The sequence below is a fragment of the Cavia porcellus genome, unplaced genomic scaffold (assembly GCF_034190915.1).
Source record: "Cavia porcellus strain 051 isolate PalLab524CR breed Dunkin Hartley unplaced genomic scaffold, mCavPor4.1 scaffold_24, whole genome shotgun sequence".
NCBI lineage: Eukaryota > Metazoa > Chordata > Mammalia > Rodentia > Caviidae > Cavia > Cavia porcellus.
The window spans coordinates 41,381,456-41,401,390 of record NW_026947507.1 but is presented as its reverse complement, the minus strand read 5'-3'; the positions used below and the strand labels follow the sequence as shown (position 1 = coordinate 41,401,390).

The window sequence follows — 19,935 nt, the reverse complement described above, 5'->3', positions numbered from 1 at the left end:
AAGATACAAAGACATCCATACTACTGGGCTGTTTATAAGTGTGGATTAGTTGCTAGTGGCATCTAGCAAGTGTATTTGGTGGTGAGATGTCATGCTCAAAATCAGACCTTTCACTTATTGGACTGCTCAATGGAGCAAGGAGATGTTCTTGTTCCTAAAGGTTCACTAGCCATGCACCTCCCCATCTCTCAAAAGCTACATATAGGGTGAGTCTCCCTTACATCTCAGATACCTGCTTGCTGATTGGTTTAGTCATGAAGGGTCTACTCTTGGTCTTTGTGGTTCTTTTCTTGCTGTCCTATGTTCCACCAGGTAAAAACTGATTCTTTTTTCCATGGAGTTAGGAACAGCAAAGGGAAAGGGGTATAAAGTTCTGTGAGAGAAACAAGAGCAATCCTGGGACAAAGGAGCTGAGTAGATAGATCAGCGTGAACAGAGGGATGCTCTTTGCCGGTCCTAGGAATGGAGAGAAGATGCTAAGAATATGTAACAGGAAGTGGTTCTCTTCAGTTGAGAAGCTGTTTCTTGGTTTGGGTATTAAAATTCTGTAAAGGTTGCAGGCAAGTTTGGACTGATATTTGCAGAAATGGGGCAGAGCAAGTGGATGAAACCTTAGAACACAGGTAGGACTTGGGGGTGGCAGGGAGCCTGTTTCTGGAAGACCCTTGGAAGTTGGCTTCCAAGCCAGCCATGAAAATTTTCACTCATTCAGAGGCCAAGGCAAGTCTTCAAATGGGGCAGATTGTTAAAATGTATTCAATTAAATGACACAATTTTGGGATTTTGTGGCCTCTCTGTCTGAAGAGTCAGAATTTGTGTTTCTGGACAGAAGCAAGTAACTTGATAGTGAGGAGAGACCACTTATACCATCAAATGCATGGTTTCTGAAGTCTGCAGGAAGCTCCTACCTCCTGCCTCAAACCTTCCTATTCAAAAGGTGTCACTGAGTAGTGGCCATCTATGGAGTAAAGACAGAAAGAGACGAGGGTCGTGTTGAGGCTGCTGTTGCTGCTGTGTGGGGAAAGGTCTCTGGATATTTCAGATTGTATCTGTGCTGGGTTCCTTTGTCTCTAGAGAGGTCCCCAGAGCTGCTGAAAGCACAGCTTTCAGCAAATTTATTTGCCATTGGCCTCACATTTATTATATTCACACATTGATTACTTTCATATCACAGAGACTCAGCCAATCCATGGTCCCATGCGGGCAGGTAGTGGGGAGCCCAATAAGGCTTAGCACACAAGAGTAGAGGGAATCAGGGCCACCCTTAGACTCACAAACTGCCTTCTTTCCTCTCCTTTTCCTCTGGTTTCCAGAGGCATCTATGTTTAATGTCTCAGAAAATTACTAGCAAGACATTTGGATATGGATTCCCAGAAGATATCTGGAAATCAAACCACTTCATACTCATTATCTGATAGAGTGCTCATATATACCCTATGGTTAAGCCATGACAGATGTGGATGCACTTAGAAAAAAATGACATGAAATATTGGGGGAATACAGGGCTAGGACTGTGGTCTTCTGAAATTCTATCTTGGTGCTCTTGCTTTCTTTGCACTGACACTAATAATTACAAACTTCCTTAGGTATTCAAAGCGGATTCTCTATGACATCTCCTGCTCAGGGGGAATTGTTGGACTCCTCAGACTTCTGTTATGTCTGCATGATCTTTCCTTAGTAACTCATCCCATGCTGAGTCCATTAGGATCTGTTGCCTGCAAATAACTGATTAGTATCGGTGATTCATGGGAGCTAAGAGTATGGCTCTTGAAAAATAAGGTAGCAGCAATTGGAAAGGAGGCACGCATGCAGTCATGAAACATTTTGGATATCTTTGATTATGCTGAATTTACTATTCAAAGTTATAAAGTGTAGCTCCACGTTTGATCTATCTTGGGCCATATGACATTACAGGACACTCATGGGACCTCAATCTTTGTTTCTGTTGACAGTTAGAAGTGGACCGAATCTTTACATAAACCGAATGTTTGGCTCTTGTTGGCGAATGAAAGGCACTTGCAAGATATTTTGTGCGAAAAATGAAGTGTATCATATTTACTGTAATTCCGTCTTTGCGTGCTGTGTAAGCAAACGGGATTTGCCCTCCTTGGTTGGGTAGTTGTGAGTATCTGACAGCCCCTGCTGATTCCCTCTGGCTCTTCGGATCTTCTCAAGGACCTCGTCTTATTAAAATGATGCTTTCAGCCTCTCAGTACTTCTGTGTCCATTGTGTTCCCCTTTATCACCTTTGCTATAGAAATACTTTCTTAAATTTCTTGTCTTGCATACTTTTTGTTTTTCATTAATTTGTTACTTAACAAAGGTATCTTTTTTTTTTTTGAGACAAGTTTTCACTATATAGTTTAGACTGGCCTTGAACTCACTTTGTAGCCCAGGCTGACCTCAAACTCACAGCAGTCTTCCTTGCCTCAGCCTCCTGAGTGATGGGATTGCACGTGTGTGCCACCACTTTAAGGCTAAATATATTTTAAGAACATTTTCTGAAGTCTAAAATAAAAATAGGAAAGGGTATAAATCTTGAATAGACATCCTGATGATTTTATGTATTTCATATGCCTGTTTAACAAGCATCCACACCAAGAAAAGAACACAATAACATTCCAGGCACTGCCAGTCACTATCTCAGAAAGGATATTCTCCAGCTGCCCGTCTAAAAGCAAAATCTTGGCGCTTGTTTTCAACTTTGTGTCAGTTCAATTGTAGTTTACCACTCTCAGCTACACACTGTTACAATGGAAATATATCTTTGACTATTCTGCTAAGGAATAAGATCTTTATAATTTCCAGGTTTTGGCTCTCACAAGTAGTGCTGCTGGTGAACGTTCCTGCATGTTTTTTTTTTTTTTTTAAAGGCAGATATGGTGGCATGCCTTTTCTTTTTATAAAGAGTATTTTAACTGTTTATTTCTTTATACATAACTGAAAATGGTGCTACAGTACATAAGTTATTTACATCCATGCAGTAATGTGTTGCAAAATAAATGATCTAGAAGGCAGCAAAGTACATTGTGAAAGTAAATAAAACTGTACAGCATTTCAGGATGGTGGCATTTCTGAGGCTTGATACTAGGAGTGGAATTTCTAGGTCACAGACTTTGCATATACTCAGTTTTGGTAGATAGATATTGTCTGTCTTCTCACTAGATTGTAGAAAAGTCCACATATACAATAACTGCTGTGATATTTAGAATGAAGCAAAGCCACAAAACTACACAAACAAAACCAATCTTTATAGGCTTCAAAATATAGACTGAACTTGTGTATCATGATTTATAAATCTGTTCTGCATTCAGATAAAGGTGTCTTAAATTTCCTGTTGTCTGTGTTTTCTTCAGATATTTAAATTATTCATAGTCTGGGTTTCTCATATAAGAGAATTTGTGTGATATTTTAAGTTCCATATTGGATTTATTCCATATAATATGATATCAAGGCGAATCTGTTTCCCCACAAATGACTCAGATTTTTCTTTAAGGCAAAGTAGTACTCCATTGTATATAAATGCCACACTTTATTTATTCATCTGTTGATATATTTATAGGCAGCTTCTAGTATTTGGCTAACAGAAGTTGTGGGTAGACATGTAGCACTCTAATATAACTTTGAATCTCTCAGGAAGATACTTGGAAGGAAAATACAGTTGAATAAAATTTCTAGTTGTAGTTTTTTCTTTTTGAGGAATCTGTTCTGATTTTGACAATGTAGAAATCCTTTCTCCCAGCTTCACTAGTATTTGCTATTATTTGATTCACTGATGACAGCCATTCTTCCCTGAAGTAAGATGGAATCTGAGTGTTGTTTTAATTAACATTTTTCTAATGAGAACAGGGAATTTCCCCCATTTTCTAATGTCTTCTTTAATCTCTTTTTTCAGAGCAGTATCATCTTTGTTAAAGAGGCATTTGCTTCCTTGGCTCCAGTATTTCCTATTTAAATTTTTGAAGCTTTTGTGTGTGAGTTTTAAAATTTTATTTCTTTCTTAGTGTGTTTATTATGCTGTGGAGGAACACTTCATTGCTGTGTTGGCTTTGGAGCCTGCTGTTTTGCTGAATTTGTTCATTGGTTCTAAGAGTCCTCTGCTGGATTTTTTTGTTTTGGATCTTTTCCTTATAAAAGATTGTATCACCAGCAAATAAGAATAGTTTGAATTAGGGGCTGGGGATTTAGCTCAGTGGCATAAGCGCCTGCCTTGCAAGCAGGCAGTCGTAAGTTCGATCCCTGGTACTGATAAAAAAGGAAAAAGACCAAAAAAAAAAAAAAGAATAGTTTGAATTATTTATTCTTTGAATGCCATCCCTTTAATGTCTTCTACTTGCTTGACTGTTCTACCTAAAGTTTTCAGGACCATATTGAACAGGAATGGTGAGGGTGAACAGGTATGTCTTCTGGTGATTTTTGAGAGAATGCTTTCTGTTGGTCTCTATTTAATATGATGTTATGTAAACTTGTACACAAACAGAAGAAGTTTTGTGGCTTTGCTTAATTCTAAATATCACAGAGGTTGCTGTATTTGTGGACTTTTCTATAATGGCTTTTATCAGACTGAGATATGGTTCTTCTGTACCTATTTTCTTCAGAATCCTTCTTAATGTGAATGGATGTTGGACTTTGTCAAAGGCTTTTTCTGCACCTATTAAGATGACTAAGGAGATGCTTTCTGTTGTTGCTTCTGTTCACATGACGGACACCTTTATTGGTTTGTGTATGTTGACCCATTCTTGCATCCCTGGGATAAAGGCTACTTGGTCATGGTGTGTGATTTTTTTAATGATTTGTTGCATTGTATTTGCAAGCATCTTTTTCAGGACTTTTGAGTTTATATTCATTTACAAAATTGTCTGTAGTTTTTCTTTGAGTCCTTTTCTACTTTCAGAATCACAGTGATGCTGGTTTGAAGTAATGGGTTTGGTGGTGTTTCTTTCCTTTCAATTTCAAGGAGAGTGTGAGGAATATTGGCATTATTTCTTCCCTTATGCTCTGGTAAAAGTCAGTGGTGAATTAATCAGCTTCTGGTTTTTATATTTTGTTCATAATTTTTTATTACTATATCTATTTTGCTCCCTGTTGTTCATTTATTCAGGATTTTTATATCTTCTTGGTTCAGTTTTTAAATTTTTTATTTTAAAGAGATTAAGATAAAAGAGGACATAACAAAGCAGATCAGATCAGAACAATGCAAGTAACACAGCACTTTACCACAAGACAACCCATAATTAACAGTAACTACCATAATGTCTCTTTCTTTGAAATAGTTGAACATAGCTTCATATATGATAGTATCAAACATAACAAAATGGTATAAAACCATTTAAGAGAATGAAAGCATTACAGGGCTTTCAGTACCAAATAGCAGAGTACAAACAATGGCTACTATATTATCTCATTTTCCATAGAAAATTTGTTTATACTATCACAATTATATCAATGAGATAAAACAAAAGAATAGTAGGACTTCAGAGTAAGATGATACTAAATCAGCATTGGCTATTCTAATGTCTTATTTTCTTTAAAGTAGCTGTTGATACTAACACAGATATTAAAATCAAACAAACTAGGATAAAACCATTCCAACTAATGAATGCAGACATTATAAGGCTTCAGAGCAATGTAATGGGGAATCACGATTACTATAAACTCTTACATACTCTTACCATTTCTTACACTAGGGAGACTACATGGTATTTATACATGTGAGTTTGATTTATTTCACTTATGAGTATGGTCTCAAGTTGAGTCCATTTATTTATAAATATATCAACATGATCATTCTTTATAGCTGAGTAGTACTCCCTTGTATAAAAATACCACAACTTTTTTATCCATTCCTCAGTTGATGGACACTTAGGTTGTTTCCAAGATCTGGCTATTACAAATGGTGCTGCTATAAACATGGGTGCACATATATTACTGTGGTATGATGTTTTCAGTTCCTCCTGGAATATGTCTAGAAGTGGACCAAACATGTTCATGGAAGAACGACAGTCTCTTTAATAAATGATGTTGGAAAAACTGGCTCTTTACATGCCAAAAACTAAAACTAGACCCATGCCCATCACCATATACTAAACTAAAATCTAAATGGATCAAGAATCTGAATATTAAAACAGAAACACTAAATCTGTTGGAAGACAAATTAGGTAAAAATCTTGAAGACATAGGGGTGGGTAGAGAATTCATGAACAGGAATCAAACCGCATGGGAAATACTTCCTAGAATCAATAGCGGGGATCATGTCTTATTAAAAAATTTCTGCATGTCAAAAGAAATCTCCAGCATAGTGAAAAGAAAACCCACAAACTGGGAAAAAATCTTAGTAAACTGTCCCTCAGACAAAGGTCTTCTGTCTAAAACATATAAAGAATTAAAAAAATCAGACCCCCAAAATTCAAAGACCCAATCCAAAAATGGGCATCTGAAATGAATACACACTTCTCAGATGAAGAAATACAAATGGCAAATAAATACATGAAAAAATGTTCATCATCATTGGTCATTAGAGAAATGCAAATTAAAACCACACTGAGATTCCATCTCACTCCTGAAAGAATGGCCAGGATCAAGAAAACTACCAACAACAAATGCTGGAGAGGCTGTGGGGAAAAGAGAACTCTCCTGCAGAAAAGGGAGTGTAGTCTGGTGCAACCATTATGGAGGTCAGCTGGGATTAGAAGTCCCATTTGTTCCAGCTATCCCACTTGGTTCAGTTTTGATAGGTTATATGTGCCTAAGAATTTATTCAGTTTTTAAGATTATCCAATACAATGAAATATAAAGTTTGAATTAGTTTCTTCTCTGGAATTTGTTCTTGTCCATTTTAGTTTTGTCTCTTTCGTTTCTAGTAAAATGAATTGCAATGATATGAATTTTTCTTTCTTTAGTAAGTTTGGCTAAGACTTTTATCAATCTTGTTTACCCTTTTAAAGAGTCAATTCTTTGGGGTTAGGGGTTTAGCTCAGCAGCACAAGTGCTTGCCTGGCAAGTGTGAGGTTATGAGTTTGATCCCTGATGCCAAAACAAACAAAAAAACAAACAAGCAAACAAAAAGCACAAACAAACAAAGAGACAATTCTTCAATTCAGTGAAACTTTCAGCCTTAATGGAAGTGAAATTTTGTCAAGTGCTTCTGTCAGCAGCAGAAGTGTCACAAGCAGAAGGGTTTGTGAACCAAGGTATTACTGCATTGGAAGTAGTTTTGTTTGGATCCTCTTAGCACAACTGTGTTAAGGGTCACCCTGACATGATGTCTTAGTTACTTTCTTATCACTGAGACACAATACTCCACATCTACAACTCTAAGGGGAGAGGTTTATTTTGGCTCACAGTTTGTGGAGGTTTCAGTTCATGGTCAGGAGGCTCCAAAGCAGTGTAGCATGGCAGAGGAGAAACAGCTCATGATACAGTGGTGAGAAGCAAGAAGGATCATGGGTGGAGAGAGATGTTCTTCCAGACAACGCAACCAATGGCCCACCTCATAGGACTGGCTTCACCTCCCAACATCACATTTAGCTATGAAGTCAACAGTGGTATAACTTGTTGACTAGTATGAGGCTTCCATGATCCAACCACCTCCACCAAACTCCATCTATGATTGCATGAGACTTTTCAGGGACATCTAGATATAAACCTTAACACAGGCCCGTGGATGATACTACTTAATTTAAAGACTAGTTAATTCTCACACATACACAGGTACCTATGTGTTGGGAGCCGCGTCTGTGATAGCTCACCTTGCGCGGCGGACGTGCGGCCTGTGGTAAAGAGCAAAGCCTGAGGTAGATTACCCCTCCCATCGAATATGTTAGTTTCCTGCTTACCGCGTAAACAACCCGCTCAACAATATAGTCTGCCTGGCAACTGATGATGTTAGCCAATCAGCTTGCCTTGCTTACTTTAACATGATTGGACACTGTACCCGTATATATACCGGTGCCACCCCTGGGCGGAAAAAGAAGCCAGGTAGAAGCCCAGAAGTAAAAGCCCAAAAGGAGCCGTGGAGAGTGGACCGGTAGAGGCTTTGGGGCAGACTGAAGCACAAAAGGAGCCGCGGGGAGCGGACCAGAGGAGGCTTCAGCTGGGAGAACCCAGGGCAGGCTGTACGGAGAAGGAAAATAAAAAGAAAAGGTTGTCCACTACCAGACTTTGTCGTGTGTCCTTCCTGCCGGCCGGGAGCGGACATCGACATTTGGAGGCCCGCCCGGGGACTGATCACCCCCGAGACGTGGAAGTGGACAACGCTCCAGTACAGAGCTGCGAGACAGGTGAGTTGGGGATAAGCCTGGGCTCTGGGTGGCGCGCACCTACAGGGCTTTTAGACTCCCCTCAGGCTCACGCGTAAGTGGCGGATTCCTTGGGCCTCACGCGGTGAGTAACATATTAAAAGATGGGAAACATGTTAGGTAGCAACACTAAAAGCGAGGGTGGTTGTGGAGAAAGCTCTCAAGAGCTTACAAAAGTACGCAGGGTATCTGAGCAGGCCCAGTCAGGGAGCTCCCGAGAGGGGTCCGTCAAGGGGAACAAGGATGCTAAGGAGGAGGACGGGGCTCTAGCCTCGGAGTCGTCTGACTCCGAGGACGAGGGAAAGTTGAATGGCAAGGAGGCCAAAGAGACCAGCTGTCAGGAGCCTAAATCGCTCAATAAGGAGTCGCAGGGTTCTTTTCCAGCGTTGCCCCACGAATTGCGCTCTGCTCAACCTGGTCTGCGGAGGAGTAGAGAGCTCCTGAGCGCTCCCCGGCGCGAGAGGGAGGCGAAGCCTTCCGCCCCACCTTGGGGGCCGTTTCCGGAGGCGATTCCTCGCCACGAGGCGGCCGCCTGGGAGCTCTCTCCCCTTTCGCCAGAACAGGAAGTGATGCACGGGCCCCCATTTTCCGCCCAATCATGGCCGCCGTCTTATGCTCCGCCGCCGGCGGGTCGGTATTTTTACAGGCGGCTTTGGCAGGGGGGACGCTTGTCTCATGAGGTACATCCACCTGGGATAGATAGTGGCCCCTACGGGATATTTCCTGTACAAGTAGCTATGGGCCAGGGACGCAATGTATGGGAGCCTTTTGAGATAAAGCAGATTAGAGAACTTAAAAATGCAGTTACAACCTTTGGGCCGACTGCGCCTTACACCATTGCCATGCTGGAGAATCTGTCTTCTGGGCCCCTCACCCCCGCGGACTGGATTCAGCTGGCAAAGGCGTGTCTGCCCTCGGGCAGTTACCTGGATTGGCGAGCCTGGTACGCAGAGTTCTCTGCAGAGCAGGCTGAGAGAAACGCCAATCGGGGAAACCGGGGGTGGAACAAGGAAATGCTTATGGGAGAAGGTCGGCACGCTGATGACCAGACCCAGTTCCCCGGCGCTGTCTATGAACAAATCAATGCCATAGGGCTCCGCGCCTGGAAACAGGTAAGTGGTGCCGGAACAGCCTCCTTGTGTCTTTCAAAAATAATTCAGGGTACCACAGAGCCATTTGTTGACTTTGTGGCCCGAATGCAAGATGCTGCCGATAAGATATTTCCTGATCCGGGAGTGGCTCAACCGCTGGTAAGACAGCTGATTTTTGAGCAATGTACAAAGGAGTGCAAGGCAGCGATAGCTCCTCATAAGAACAAGGACCTCAACGCCTGGATTAGGATATGCAGAGAGATAGGGGGGCCGCTCTCCAACTCGGGAGTGGCTGCTCTCCTGGCCGCGGCTGTACAGCAGAGGGGACCTCGCGGGTTAGAAGGGGAATGTAAGGCTAAAGGGTGTTTTGCCTGCGGGGAGCCAGGACACATTAAACGTCATTGCCCAAACAATGCAGATGCTAGGCCTCGTCCTAGGAATGAAGAACCATATGTTTGTGGGCGATGCAAAAAGGGATCACACAAAGCTGAGGAGTGTAGGTCGGTCTTTGATGCTCAGGGCAACCGTATTTGTGGACAAGATGCTAGAGAGCCAAAAAACGGCCAGAGGGGGCCCCCTTCACAGGCGGGCCCCCGCCCCAGAGACAGGACAGCTCAGGGTGGCAGCCTTCAACAAGGGCCACCCCTGGGTCAGCAGGTGTGGACCTCAGTGTCGCCTCCAGACTTATACAGAAGATCACCATTAGGACGGATGGCGTTAGGACCCTAAATGACATGCAAAAGCTATTGGGAGACATTAATTGGATTAGGCCATATTTACATATACCAAATTCAGATCTCAAACCCCTGTTCGACCTTCTAAAGGGAGACCCAGATATAGCCTCCCACAGGAGGCTCACTCCTGAGGCAAGAGCTGCCTTACAGAGAGTGGAAAAAGCCTTAGGTGGGGCTACCTTACACAGAATTGAACCAGGGCGACCCTTTGATGTCTGTTTGCTACAGACTAGTCTACAGCCTACAGCGGTGATTTGGCAGAAAGGACCACTACTGTGGATACACCCTAAGGTCTCACCTGCAAAAGTCATAGAGCATTACCCGGAGGCAGTCGCTTCATTGGCCCTTAAAGCGCATGATAGAGCTGTCCAACATTTTGGCTCAGGACCACAAGCCATCCGAGTACCCTATACCGCCAGCCAGATCAAGACCCTGGCTGCCTGCATAGATACCTGGGCCATTCTGAGATGTGTTTTCCATGGGGATATAAACAATCAATACCCTAAAGACCCTATCTTGTCATTTGTCACTCAGCACCCTATAATTTTTCCAAAGGTTACTGCCTCTGAGCCATTAGTCCCAGCAACTACAATATACACAGATGGCTCCAAGACGGGGATAGGCGCCTATGTGATCCTAGGCAAGCCCCCGGTTACCATACAATTTAAACCAGATCAGCCTCAGGTGGTAGAACTGCAGATCGTTAAAATGATTCTTGAACGGTTCTCAGAAGCCATTAACATTGTCTCCGATTCTAGGTATGTGGTCAATGCTATGCAAGTGCTTGAGACTGCCAGTTTAATTAGATCCACTTCCACAGTGGCTGGACTGTTCCTGTCTATCCAGACATTGCTTCAGAACAGACACCATAAGGTCTTCACCACCCACATAAGAGCACATACATCCCTGCCGGGGCCCATGGCACAGGGGAATGCGGCTGCTGACACTGCCACTCGCCCGTTATGGATTTTTACCTTACTAACACCAATCGAGCGAGCCCGTGCCTTCCATGATAAGTTTCATGTTAATGCCAGGACACTAGCAAACCATTTCCATGTTTCCAGAGCAGATGCACGAGATATCGTGCGACTATGTGACTCCTGTGCCACATACAAACCTGCCATACCGATGGGAGTAAACCCTCGAGGTTTGATCCCTGGTGATGTTTGGCAGATGGACATCACACATATACAGGAGTTTGGGACTCTTAAATATGTTCATGTTTCCACAGACACCTGTTCTCACGTCATATTTGCAACAGCAGAAACAGGTGAAAAAGTGTCTAATGTGATCAATCATTGCCTGGCAGCTTGGGCCGCATGGGGCAAACCAAAAATATTAAAAACTGATAATGGACCAGCCTATATAGGCAAAGCCTTCAATGAGTTCTGCAAAATGATGGAGGTTCAATTAAAACATGGTATCCCATACAATCCCCAAGGTCAAGGAATCATTGAGAGGGCTCATAGAAGCCTCAAAAAAATTTTACAAAAACAAAAAGGGGGAGTAGGCCAAGGCCTGGCCCCAAAGGCACGATTATCCATGGCACTATTCACACACAATTTTTTAAATTTAAATAATGATAATCGCTCCCCAGCTGTGGAGCACTGCAACCCTTCCCCCAACCATAAAGGGTGGGTGAAGTGGAAAGATGTCCTGACAGGACAATGGATGGGCCCGGATCCAGTGGTCAGCTGGAACCGAGGCGCGGTTTGTGTTTTCCCACAGGAACCGGGACGAGAACCACTGTGGATACCGGAGAGACTGACACGGGCAACAAAGCCCTCGACTGAAGATCAGACCTGCCCTACTGGAGATCCATCACAGACCAACCAATAAGATGAATAGAAATAGCGGTAGCCCGAAATGGACAAGAAGATCCTCAGGCATATGCATGGCTTGCTCAATTGGCCCACGACCGAGTCTAGATATGGCGGGCATCCCTCATTCTCCTCCATAAGGTGACAATACACAGCAGGGTAGGTGAGTCAATGACGGGTAAGAGCGTGCCTCCCCAGCACGACTCGACCTAAGCCAGGCCCTACCCCATCCTGCACGTAAGCCGCTGGACTGTTAGATGCTGCCTAGGTCTAAATTTCTCTCCGAGGGGATTTCTTTACGGAGAGGAAATGAGTGCAAGCTTGTGTGCATCCAGGTTCCGTCCAGTTTGTGCCTGGCCCTAGAAAAAGGACGAGGGCCTCAGGGCCTTGGCAGACCATGGCATGGCCAACCAGGGTCTAAGCCAAGGACCTACGGTGGACCTACACATAGGGCATAAGCCTCTGCACCCAGTCCAGGAAGGGCTACGATGCGCACATTCATAAAAAATAAAATAGGGGGAGATGTTGGGAGCCGCGTCTGTGATAGCTCGCCTTGCGCGGCGGACGTGCGGCCTGTGGTAAAGAGCAAAGCCTGAGGTAGATTACCCCTCCCATCGAATATGTTAGTTTCCTGCTTACCGCGTAAACAACCCGCTCAACAATATAGTCTGCCTGGCAACTGATGATGTTAGCCAATCAGCTTGCCTTGCTTACTTTAACATGATTGGACACTGTACCCGTATATATACCGGTGCCACCCCTGGGCGGAAAAAGAAGCCAGGTAGAAGCCCAGAAGTAAAAGCCCAAAAGGAGCCGCGGAGAGCGGACCGGTAGAGGCTTTGGGGCAGACTGAAGCACAAAAGGAGCCGCGGGGAGCGGACCAGAGGAGGCTTCAGCTGGGAGAACCCAGGGCAGGCTGTACGGAGAAGGAAAATAAAAAGAAAAGGTTGTCCACTACCAGACTTTGTCGTGTGTCCTTCCTGCCGGCCGGGAGCGGACATCGACACCTATGCCATATGAAAATTGGAGAGGAAGAGAAGAAAGGAGATCAGGAAATGTGGAAGGGAGAAGAAAAACCAGGGAAGAAGAAAATTAAACAAGAAAAGAGTGGAAAAACCAACAGAAGGCAGGATAAAGAAAACAAAATACTTTTAAAGAAGCAGAAACCCCAGGAAAATCCAGAACAAAGACATGAACAAGGAAACAAACAAACAACAGAACCCCTCCTCTAGCTGCTACAGTGTTAATCCAAGATGTCCACACAAATCTCTTTATGCTGGGCTTGTAGTGTGACTACAAGGTGCCTGCTGGCCTCTCCTCTGTGGACTGCTTAGGTACCTTACAGTGAGCATGAGAGATGCTGATTCCTCTGGATTGGCTTCCCAGCTGCTAGTTGTGCTTTGGGCATGGCTAACCGCAGGTCTCTGTTTCTGTCCCAAGACCTGACCTCCCCAGTTCATCTGGGAAGAAGCGGATGTTCTATAGTTTGCCCAACACTGAGTTCTCTGTTGACTTTCACCAGGGACCTCTCATTGTCCCTCCCTTCACTCCATGTAAATCTTGCAGTTCATCTCTGTTTCCTCCAAGGGTTTTTGCTAGAAGCTTTCTGACCCAGGTAACCGCTTTGTGTCCTTCCATCTGATGGCCTTTATCCCTGTCTCAAGAGCTTTGCTCCTGAGCTGGAGAACCTAATACAGCCTGCAGTCTTGTCAGGGAATCATTGTTTCCGGTAAGGGATCACCAGACGGGATTTTGCACTGTCTCTGATCTTCTGGTGTTTGCACTGGTGGTGCAAACAATAGGACAGTGCCTCTCTGTTAAGGCTCTGCAGAATCTCCCTTTCTTCCTCAGGTCTCCCAGGCTGCTCCCTGCCAGACAGTTCCCCGTTTCATACAGTTCATGCCTTCAGCTGTTCTTAGCTTGGGAAGGCGGACTTCCTCTGCCCTCTGAAGGCCTTTTGCCTAGTGCAGTGCAGAAGTCCTCTGACCCAGGAGTCATTTTCTCTCCCTGCTCTCATTGTCCTTTCTTGTTCACTGTGCAGTGTCAGATCTCCTGGCTCTTTGCAGTCCCCAGCAGGGAGGTTCTGGGGGGGATCCCCTGTGGGAATCTGCTGGAAAGTGAGGGCAGCACATCGCACGTCTCACAGGCATGGCACTCCCGTTTTATGTGGGGGGGGGGGAATGGGTGACAAACGTTTTCTGGATCAAGCAAACCTTATTTGTCCCCACGGTCTCACAGGTGCTGCTTATTCCTGGAACAGTATTGCTTTCAAAACCCGAGTACACATGGGTGTGACATCATACACCGTTCTCTGGATTTTGGTTTCTCTGAAACCTTCACTTGCCTGTGTCTCACTCAGTGATTCTGTTCCTGGTCAGGAGGTAGGGGGGATTGTGAACCTGTTCTATCAGGCAGGTCATAACTGAAGAGCTAGCTCCCTACCTCAGATGGCCCATGCACTGGACTGGTGTGGGGGGACATGCTGTGATTGAGGAATGGTGATTTCCCCTATCAAGCTTCCCAGACACTGGATTTAACATTATCAGGATGCTGGGCCATCAGGAGCCACATGCCAACTGCCAGTTCCAGGATAATATCATTTCATCTGGGACTGAGAGAACACTAAGCTGCCCCAGAAGCCATGTCTTCAGGGAGAAGTCTCACTTCCAGACCTGCGTCCTCAGAAGCTATTCACTCTACCACCTAACTAGCACTCAGTGAGTCTTAGTCACACTCTGGCATCTAACAGAGAGAAACAGAAGGAGGAGGGGAAGAGGAGGAAGAAGATAAGGAGGAGGAGGAAAGAGAAAAAGAGGAGGAAGAGCAGGAGAAGGGGAAAACGAAGAAAAAGGAGAAGAGGCAGAAGAAGAGGAAGGAGGAAAAGAAGAGAAAGAAGGAGAAACACAAGCAGTATTGCACAGGGCTTCTTTTGTGCTAGGTGCGTTCTGTGTACCCTACAGATAATTCATACAGCCTCACATCAATTGCAGGTGGTGCTGGAACCGAGTTTAAGTGCAAGCCAGGCAGCTGTAGTTTGTGTGTAATTACTTTTTCCTCTGCACCCATCCTCCTAAAACACAGCTGGAGTTGGAGCAGCAGGCCCAGAAGCTCTTCATTTCCAGTCTCTGTGGCTGGGAAAGCCTGCAAGGAGGGCTTTGGGATGCGTGTTTCTCATGAACCTTATGCCTCTCTCTTCCAGTTCACGGAGTGAGAGAGTTAACCGTCAGCCTCCGCGTCTGCCCACCTGAAAATGGGGCAAATTGGAAGGCTGTTGTACAGATTAAATAAAATATACAATGCTTGGAATAGTGCCTGGCACATAGTAAGTGTTCAGTAGTTTATTGTGGATGAATTTTTTTTAACCATTTTGATTTTATTCTTTGATTCTTTGCTCATTCCGGTGATATTGCTTGAGCAGAAGATGAAGAGGAATTTTCTTGTGGGTAAGTTTAGAGGCATGATGTGTACACACTTGTACTCCAAGTTTGTGCCATGGATGAGGTGTGGTAAGAGCAGATGATCAAAACCATGCGTAGTGCATGGGAGGACCAGGTGTTTTTGATCTGTGCGGCCCAGTGAAGCATGTGGAATCGGGACAGTCTCGGTCACTTTCTGCTCCACTCAGGTAAAATAGAAAGAGCACTTGTGACTTGAAGGAGGAGAGGTTGAGCCACAGCTTCATGGGTTCCTTTCAGGGGCAGCTGGTTGCTAGGCAGACACGTGTGATACAAGGGCCTGTGAGAGGTCCTTATTTCACTGACTGTGCTCCCTTTGAGGGAATTAAAGGGCTCTCAGACTGTTCTGAGTGGGAGACTGGCTCCTGAAGTCCTCTCTGGGTTCCTGTCTGGTCATGTGATCCGTTCTCTCTGCCCGCTCTCACCATGATGCCCTGAGCCATGAGACCCTCACCAGAGGCGGATCACTGGCTCAGCTGGTCTTTGGTTTCCAGCCTCTCAAACTGTGGACTAAATAAACCTCTTTTCTTTATAACTTCCCCGATTGAGACATTTTATTATAATAATGAATACCAGACTCACAGAAACTTCCTGGGACGTCATGGGGTCATATACTCTACTTTCTCAGAGTGTGGCTGCCCTCCTGAGCCCTGCCTGGATGACTCTATCCTGTGTATTCAGTAACTTTGGCTGCCATCCTGGGTCACGTCTGATCGCATTCCTTCTAATGTACCTCGCCTAGAACACAGGAGAGTTAGAGGAGGACACAATGTGTTCTCCCCTAATCCAGATTTGCCTAAAGGCAGAACATTGCCTAGGCTTACAAAACACCTCACTGCCCCTTATTATTCCTCATTTCACTGATTTGCTTTTATCTCTTCCCAGGTGCTGTGAGCATTTGGTCAGAAGTATAGTTACTGTCAGCCTGGGAACTTAGGCTTTGCTACATTAGTCTTTAGCTATGTGTGTCTAGAATTCTCTCCTCTTAGGATCATGAGAACTGAACATTGAGGCTAAAGACAATTGCTCCACAACCAGAATCTGTCCTCTTCTGCCATCCTGCTGTTCATCTGGCCGCACATACAGAACCAGCACATTCACACACCTCTACACAGCATGGGTGGCACTGGATAGGCAGACAGGAATTTCCCAGGAGTGTAGAGGCCAGTGCGCTTCCCAGCTCCATGACACCAGTTGTGAGATTTTCTTCTTCTACCTTTGTAAGATTGACTGGTAAAGAAAACAAATCCAAATGCACTTGGACAATTTGCTACACATACAGCAAAGCGAGATCAGCATGGTATTAGGTCCTAGGTTTGCGAGTTGGGACTCAAACAGGGAGGCACATGATGGGCAGCAGGTGTGCTGGTCACTTGGCTGCTAAGGAGTTAACATTAAACTACAACCAAGTGCTCCTGCAGCTTGCCACAGAACCTAAAGGGCCGGATGCAAATGCTCATGCTTGACTGAAGCTGCGGTAGCAGTGGGGACAATGCACCACAAGCCAGCACCTCTCCTTGTTTCAAGAAGAGCTTCGGGGCTGGGCTGGCTGATGCACACCAGTAGTCTCAGCACTTGGGAGGCTGAGGCAGGAGGAAGATCACCACAAGTTCAAAGCTAGCCTCGGGTACATAGCGAGGTTAAGGCCAGCCTGGACTACATAGCTAGACTCTGCCTAAAATAATAAATAAATAACTAAAGGGCTCCAGGGCTAGACTTGAGTCAGCCTGCAGTCAAGCCTTGCTTATGAAGTCCATGTAGGATATGCAGAGATTGTCAAGAGGGCCTTCTCTCCACAGGCGGTAGGACGGGACCCTTCATATAAAGAGATGATTCTAAAGAAGCCTCTTTAAGTGAAGAAGACAACCTACTTCGCTTACTGAAGTAAATAGGCACCAAAGAAACCATTTTGAAGTGAGAAAAACACCCAAAGTTGTCTTCTTGAGAAACCAAATTCAATTTTTGAGAGGGTTTCAGCTTACCTTCCCAATCCAAGATCGTACGATTTTGGGGCATTTAGAAAAGAATACAAAAAGCTAATTTTGTGAGCACATCACAGTGTCTGAGTTTAATCTGAATCCCCGAAGTCTGGGAAAGGTGGGAGGACCAGTCGTCTTCAAATCAGAGGGTGCTCACTGTTCTCTCCTGTCATGGCCCGGGGTCTCCTGCGACACAGCACTCCAGCTGGAACATGCAGTAGGCAACTAACATTTCGCTTCCTAAGCACTCAAATCTGCAGATGCCTTTTCTATAACATTTCGTGAACCTTACTGATAACACTGGATTCAAACCTGCAAGGAAAATGAATGGAAAGGTAATTCACTGTGGGATGACCGAATGGCTTCAGTCCTTCACGCTTGGTCTCACTGAATTCCAAGGAGACTTGGTCATAATAATTGATCCTGAAATTTAAAATATATTAACTAGTATGATGGATGGAATTGTGTTGCCCCTATACTTATATGTTGGAAGCTTAACCCCCACTGTGACTGTATTAGGAGACAGGTGACATTAGGTAAGACGATACGGGCAGCACCTAACCCAGAGAGACTGGTAGCCTCACCCTGTGACTGAGTTGATGGGCTTGTTGGTGGAGGACACAATGAGAAGCCTTGCGAAGCTATTTACAAGTTAGGAAGAGTGAACGTCCTCATAAGGAACAGAACCAGCTGGCACCTCAACTGTGGCCTCCAGTTTCTGGAACTATGTGAACACAAATTTGTTTAAACTATGCAGTGTTCAGTATTTCACAATGGCATTGAACTTAGACAACTAGTAATCTGGGAGTTCTCCCGAATTACTTAGTTAACCCAAATAATCAAGTTAGTGATAGACTCAGGCTTACACTAACTGTTCACTAGGTATTATTTATTTATTTTAAACCCATTTTTAATAGATCTTGTAAATCAAAGACTGTTGAGGTGTATATTTGAATATGACACAGATCTTAGCCTCAATGAATACACAGTATACACAAAAAGAAAAGAAATGCGAGTATCTCTGGGGTGACAAGACACATAGGTGCCATGAGGTGTTTATGACATGGAATGGTTTGGAGAGTTTGCTGGAGGGTGAAATCATTTGTAAGATTTTGGAAATCTTACTTAAGCTCAAAGCAGTTGAGGTAAGCTTACAAATTTGTGTGCCTGCTACTCTTCCAAGCAGTCAAATATACACGTTCTTCCTTCTTCACATAGACGGCACTAAGAAAACAATAATTCTAGTGTTTGCCCATCTGTAAAAATTTTGAGCAGTGTGTGCCTTATCCAAGTCAGAAGGCATCATGTTTACCTTGCTGGCAAGGTGGAAGCCAAGAGGATATTCTGTATCACTTTTAGGAAGATAAGGATTGTATAAGGTGACAAGAAAGTCCTGAGCGATGACAAGCGCTGAGGATGCACAGCGCACTGATGGGAATGCTGTAGGTTACCTGGAGTGTTGAGTGGAATCTATGAATCCACTCCCACACACCATAGTGGAGTTGGTGCCATCAACAGCGTCAGGAAAGCCTGGGTCCTACTTGTTTGAGTCACATGACTTGAAAACAAAATCTGTTTCATCTGCCTAGAGAGTACTTCAGGGAGGCTAGACAATCACAGGAGTATTTGACAACATAAACATTTTGACTGACTCAATAAAATCAAGTAAAGAAAATATTCAAGGTGAGATTTCTAAATCAGAAAAAACCAGTCACGCTCTCCTGCATGGCCCCTTAGTGGCTGCCTCATCTGATCAGGTATTCTTCTATCATCAAAGCCCAGCGATTCTCTTGAAATGAGTAGGTTCAAAACTGTTTCTCTGTGTGCCTGAGGCTCTACAAAGAGTAAAACTGCCATCAGCAATTTTAGTACTTTAGAAAACTTGGTGGTTGGACTTTTCATTGCTTGCTGTTTTGACTCTTATCCGTGGCTATGTTCTTGAACCAGAGACAAAACAACAGTGGCGGGACAGACATATTTTACATACTACCCCTTTTAATCTTTGTGAAGCCCCACAGTTACTGTTTTCATACTGTAAGAATTTTCATGCTGAAGAAACAGTCTCAGAGAAACTCAGCCTTGGCCAGCACACAGATTGGAGAGCCATGACCTAAACCCAGGTCTTGTTGACATCAAAATTTAGTGATGCCCTTTCTACTTGGTGAACTGAGGAGCCCTCGGTGGGAGCACATTCATAACGCTGCTCAGCGGGCTTGCTTTTTGCTTTTGTATGGAAGCCTCCTCTTTTCCCTTAGGAATGTCTCACCTTACCTGCTAGCACTGGATAGCAAAAGAAGAAAAAGGCTGTCAGGAGGAGAGAAGGCTTCATGGTGGGGGCTGGGGCTCCTGTGAGGAGGCTGGTGGCAGCCCTGACCCCGGCCTTCAGAGGACAGGGCAGGGGAAGACTAAGCACAGCTGCCCGTGTGAGCCCTGCAGGTCCGCGACCTGCCCTGCTCCAGGAGGGTGTGCTGCGCTAAGCCCCGGAGGCAGCAGGGCTGGCAGCACTCTCCTGGGATGGCACTGACTGTCCTGGCTTGTTCCGTGGTGTTCCCCATGCAC

The 19,935-nt window shown here is 44.6% G+C and overlaps 2 protein-coding genes across 2 annotated transcripts; one reads left to right on the top strand and one right to left on the bottom strand.

The window, feature by feature from the left end:
* Window positions 1–254: 254 nt before the first annotated feature.
* Defb135 (defensin beta 135) lies at window positions 255–2,119 on the top strand. Its single transcript, XM_003479689.1, has 2 exons — window positions 255–312; window positions 1,953–2,119. The coding sequence occupies exons 1-2, from the start codon at window positions 255–257 to the stop codon at window positions 2,117–2,119; spliced, it is 225 nt and encodes a 74-aa protein (XP_003479737.1).
* Window positions 2,120–17,545: 15,426 nt separating this feature from the next.
* Defb134 (defensin beta 134) lies at window positions 17,546–19,705 on the bottom strand. Its single transcript, XM_023561523.1, has 2 exons — window positions 19,648–19,705; window positions 17,546–17,688 (listed from the first exon to the last, which is right to left on the bottom strand). The coding sequence occupies exons 1-2, from the start codon at window positions 19,703–19,705 to the stop codon at window positions 17,546–17,548; spliced, it is 201 nt and encodes a 66-aa protein (XP_023417291.1).
* Between the last annotated feature and the right edge of the window lie 230 nt (window positions 19,706–19,935).

Bases quoted from the DNA above. Each gene is read 5' to 3' on its own strand.
- Defb135 (XM_003479689.1), top strand. From the start codon at position 255: ATGAAGGGTCTACTCTTGGTCTTTGTGGTTCTTTTCTTGCTGTCCTAT. The intron at 313-1,952 runs GTAAAAACTGAT...TTCTGTTGACAG, and splicing joins GCTGTCCTATGTTCCACCAG to TTAGAAGTGGACCGAATCTT.
- Defb134 (XM_023561523.1), bottom strand. From the start codon at position 19,705: ATGAAGCCTTCTCTCCTCCTGACAGCCTTTTTCTTCTTTTGCTATCCA. The intron at 17,689-19,647 runs GTAAGGTGAGAC...TTTTCCTTGCAG, and splicing joins TTGCTATCCAGTGCTAGCAG to GTTTGAATCCAGTGTTATCA.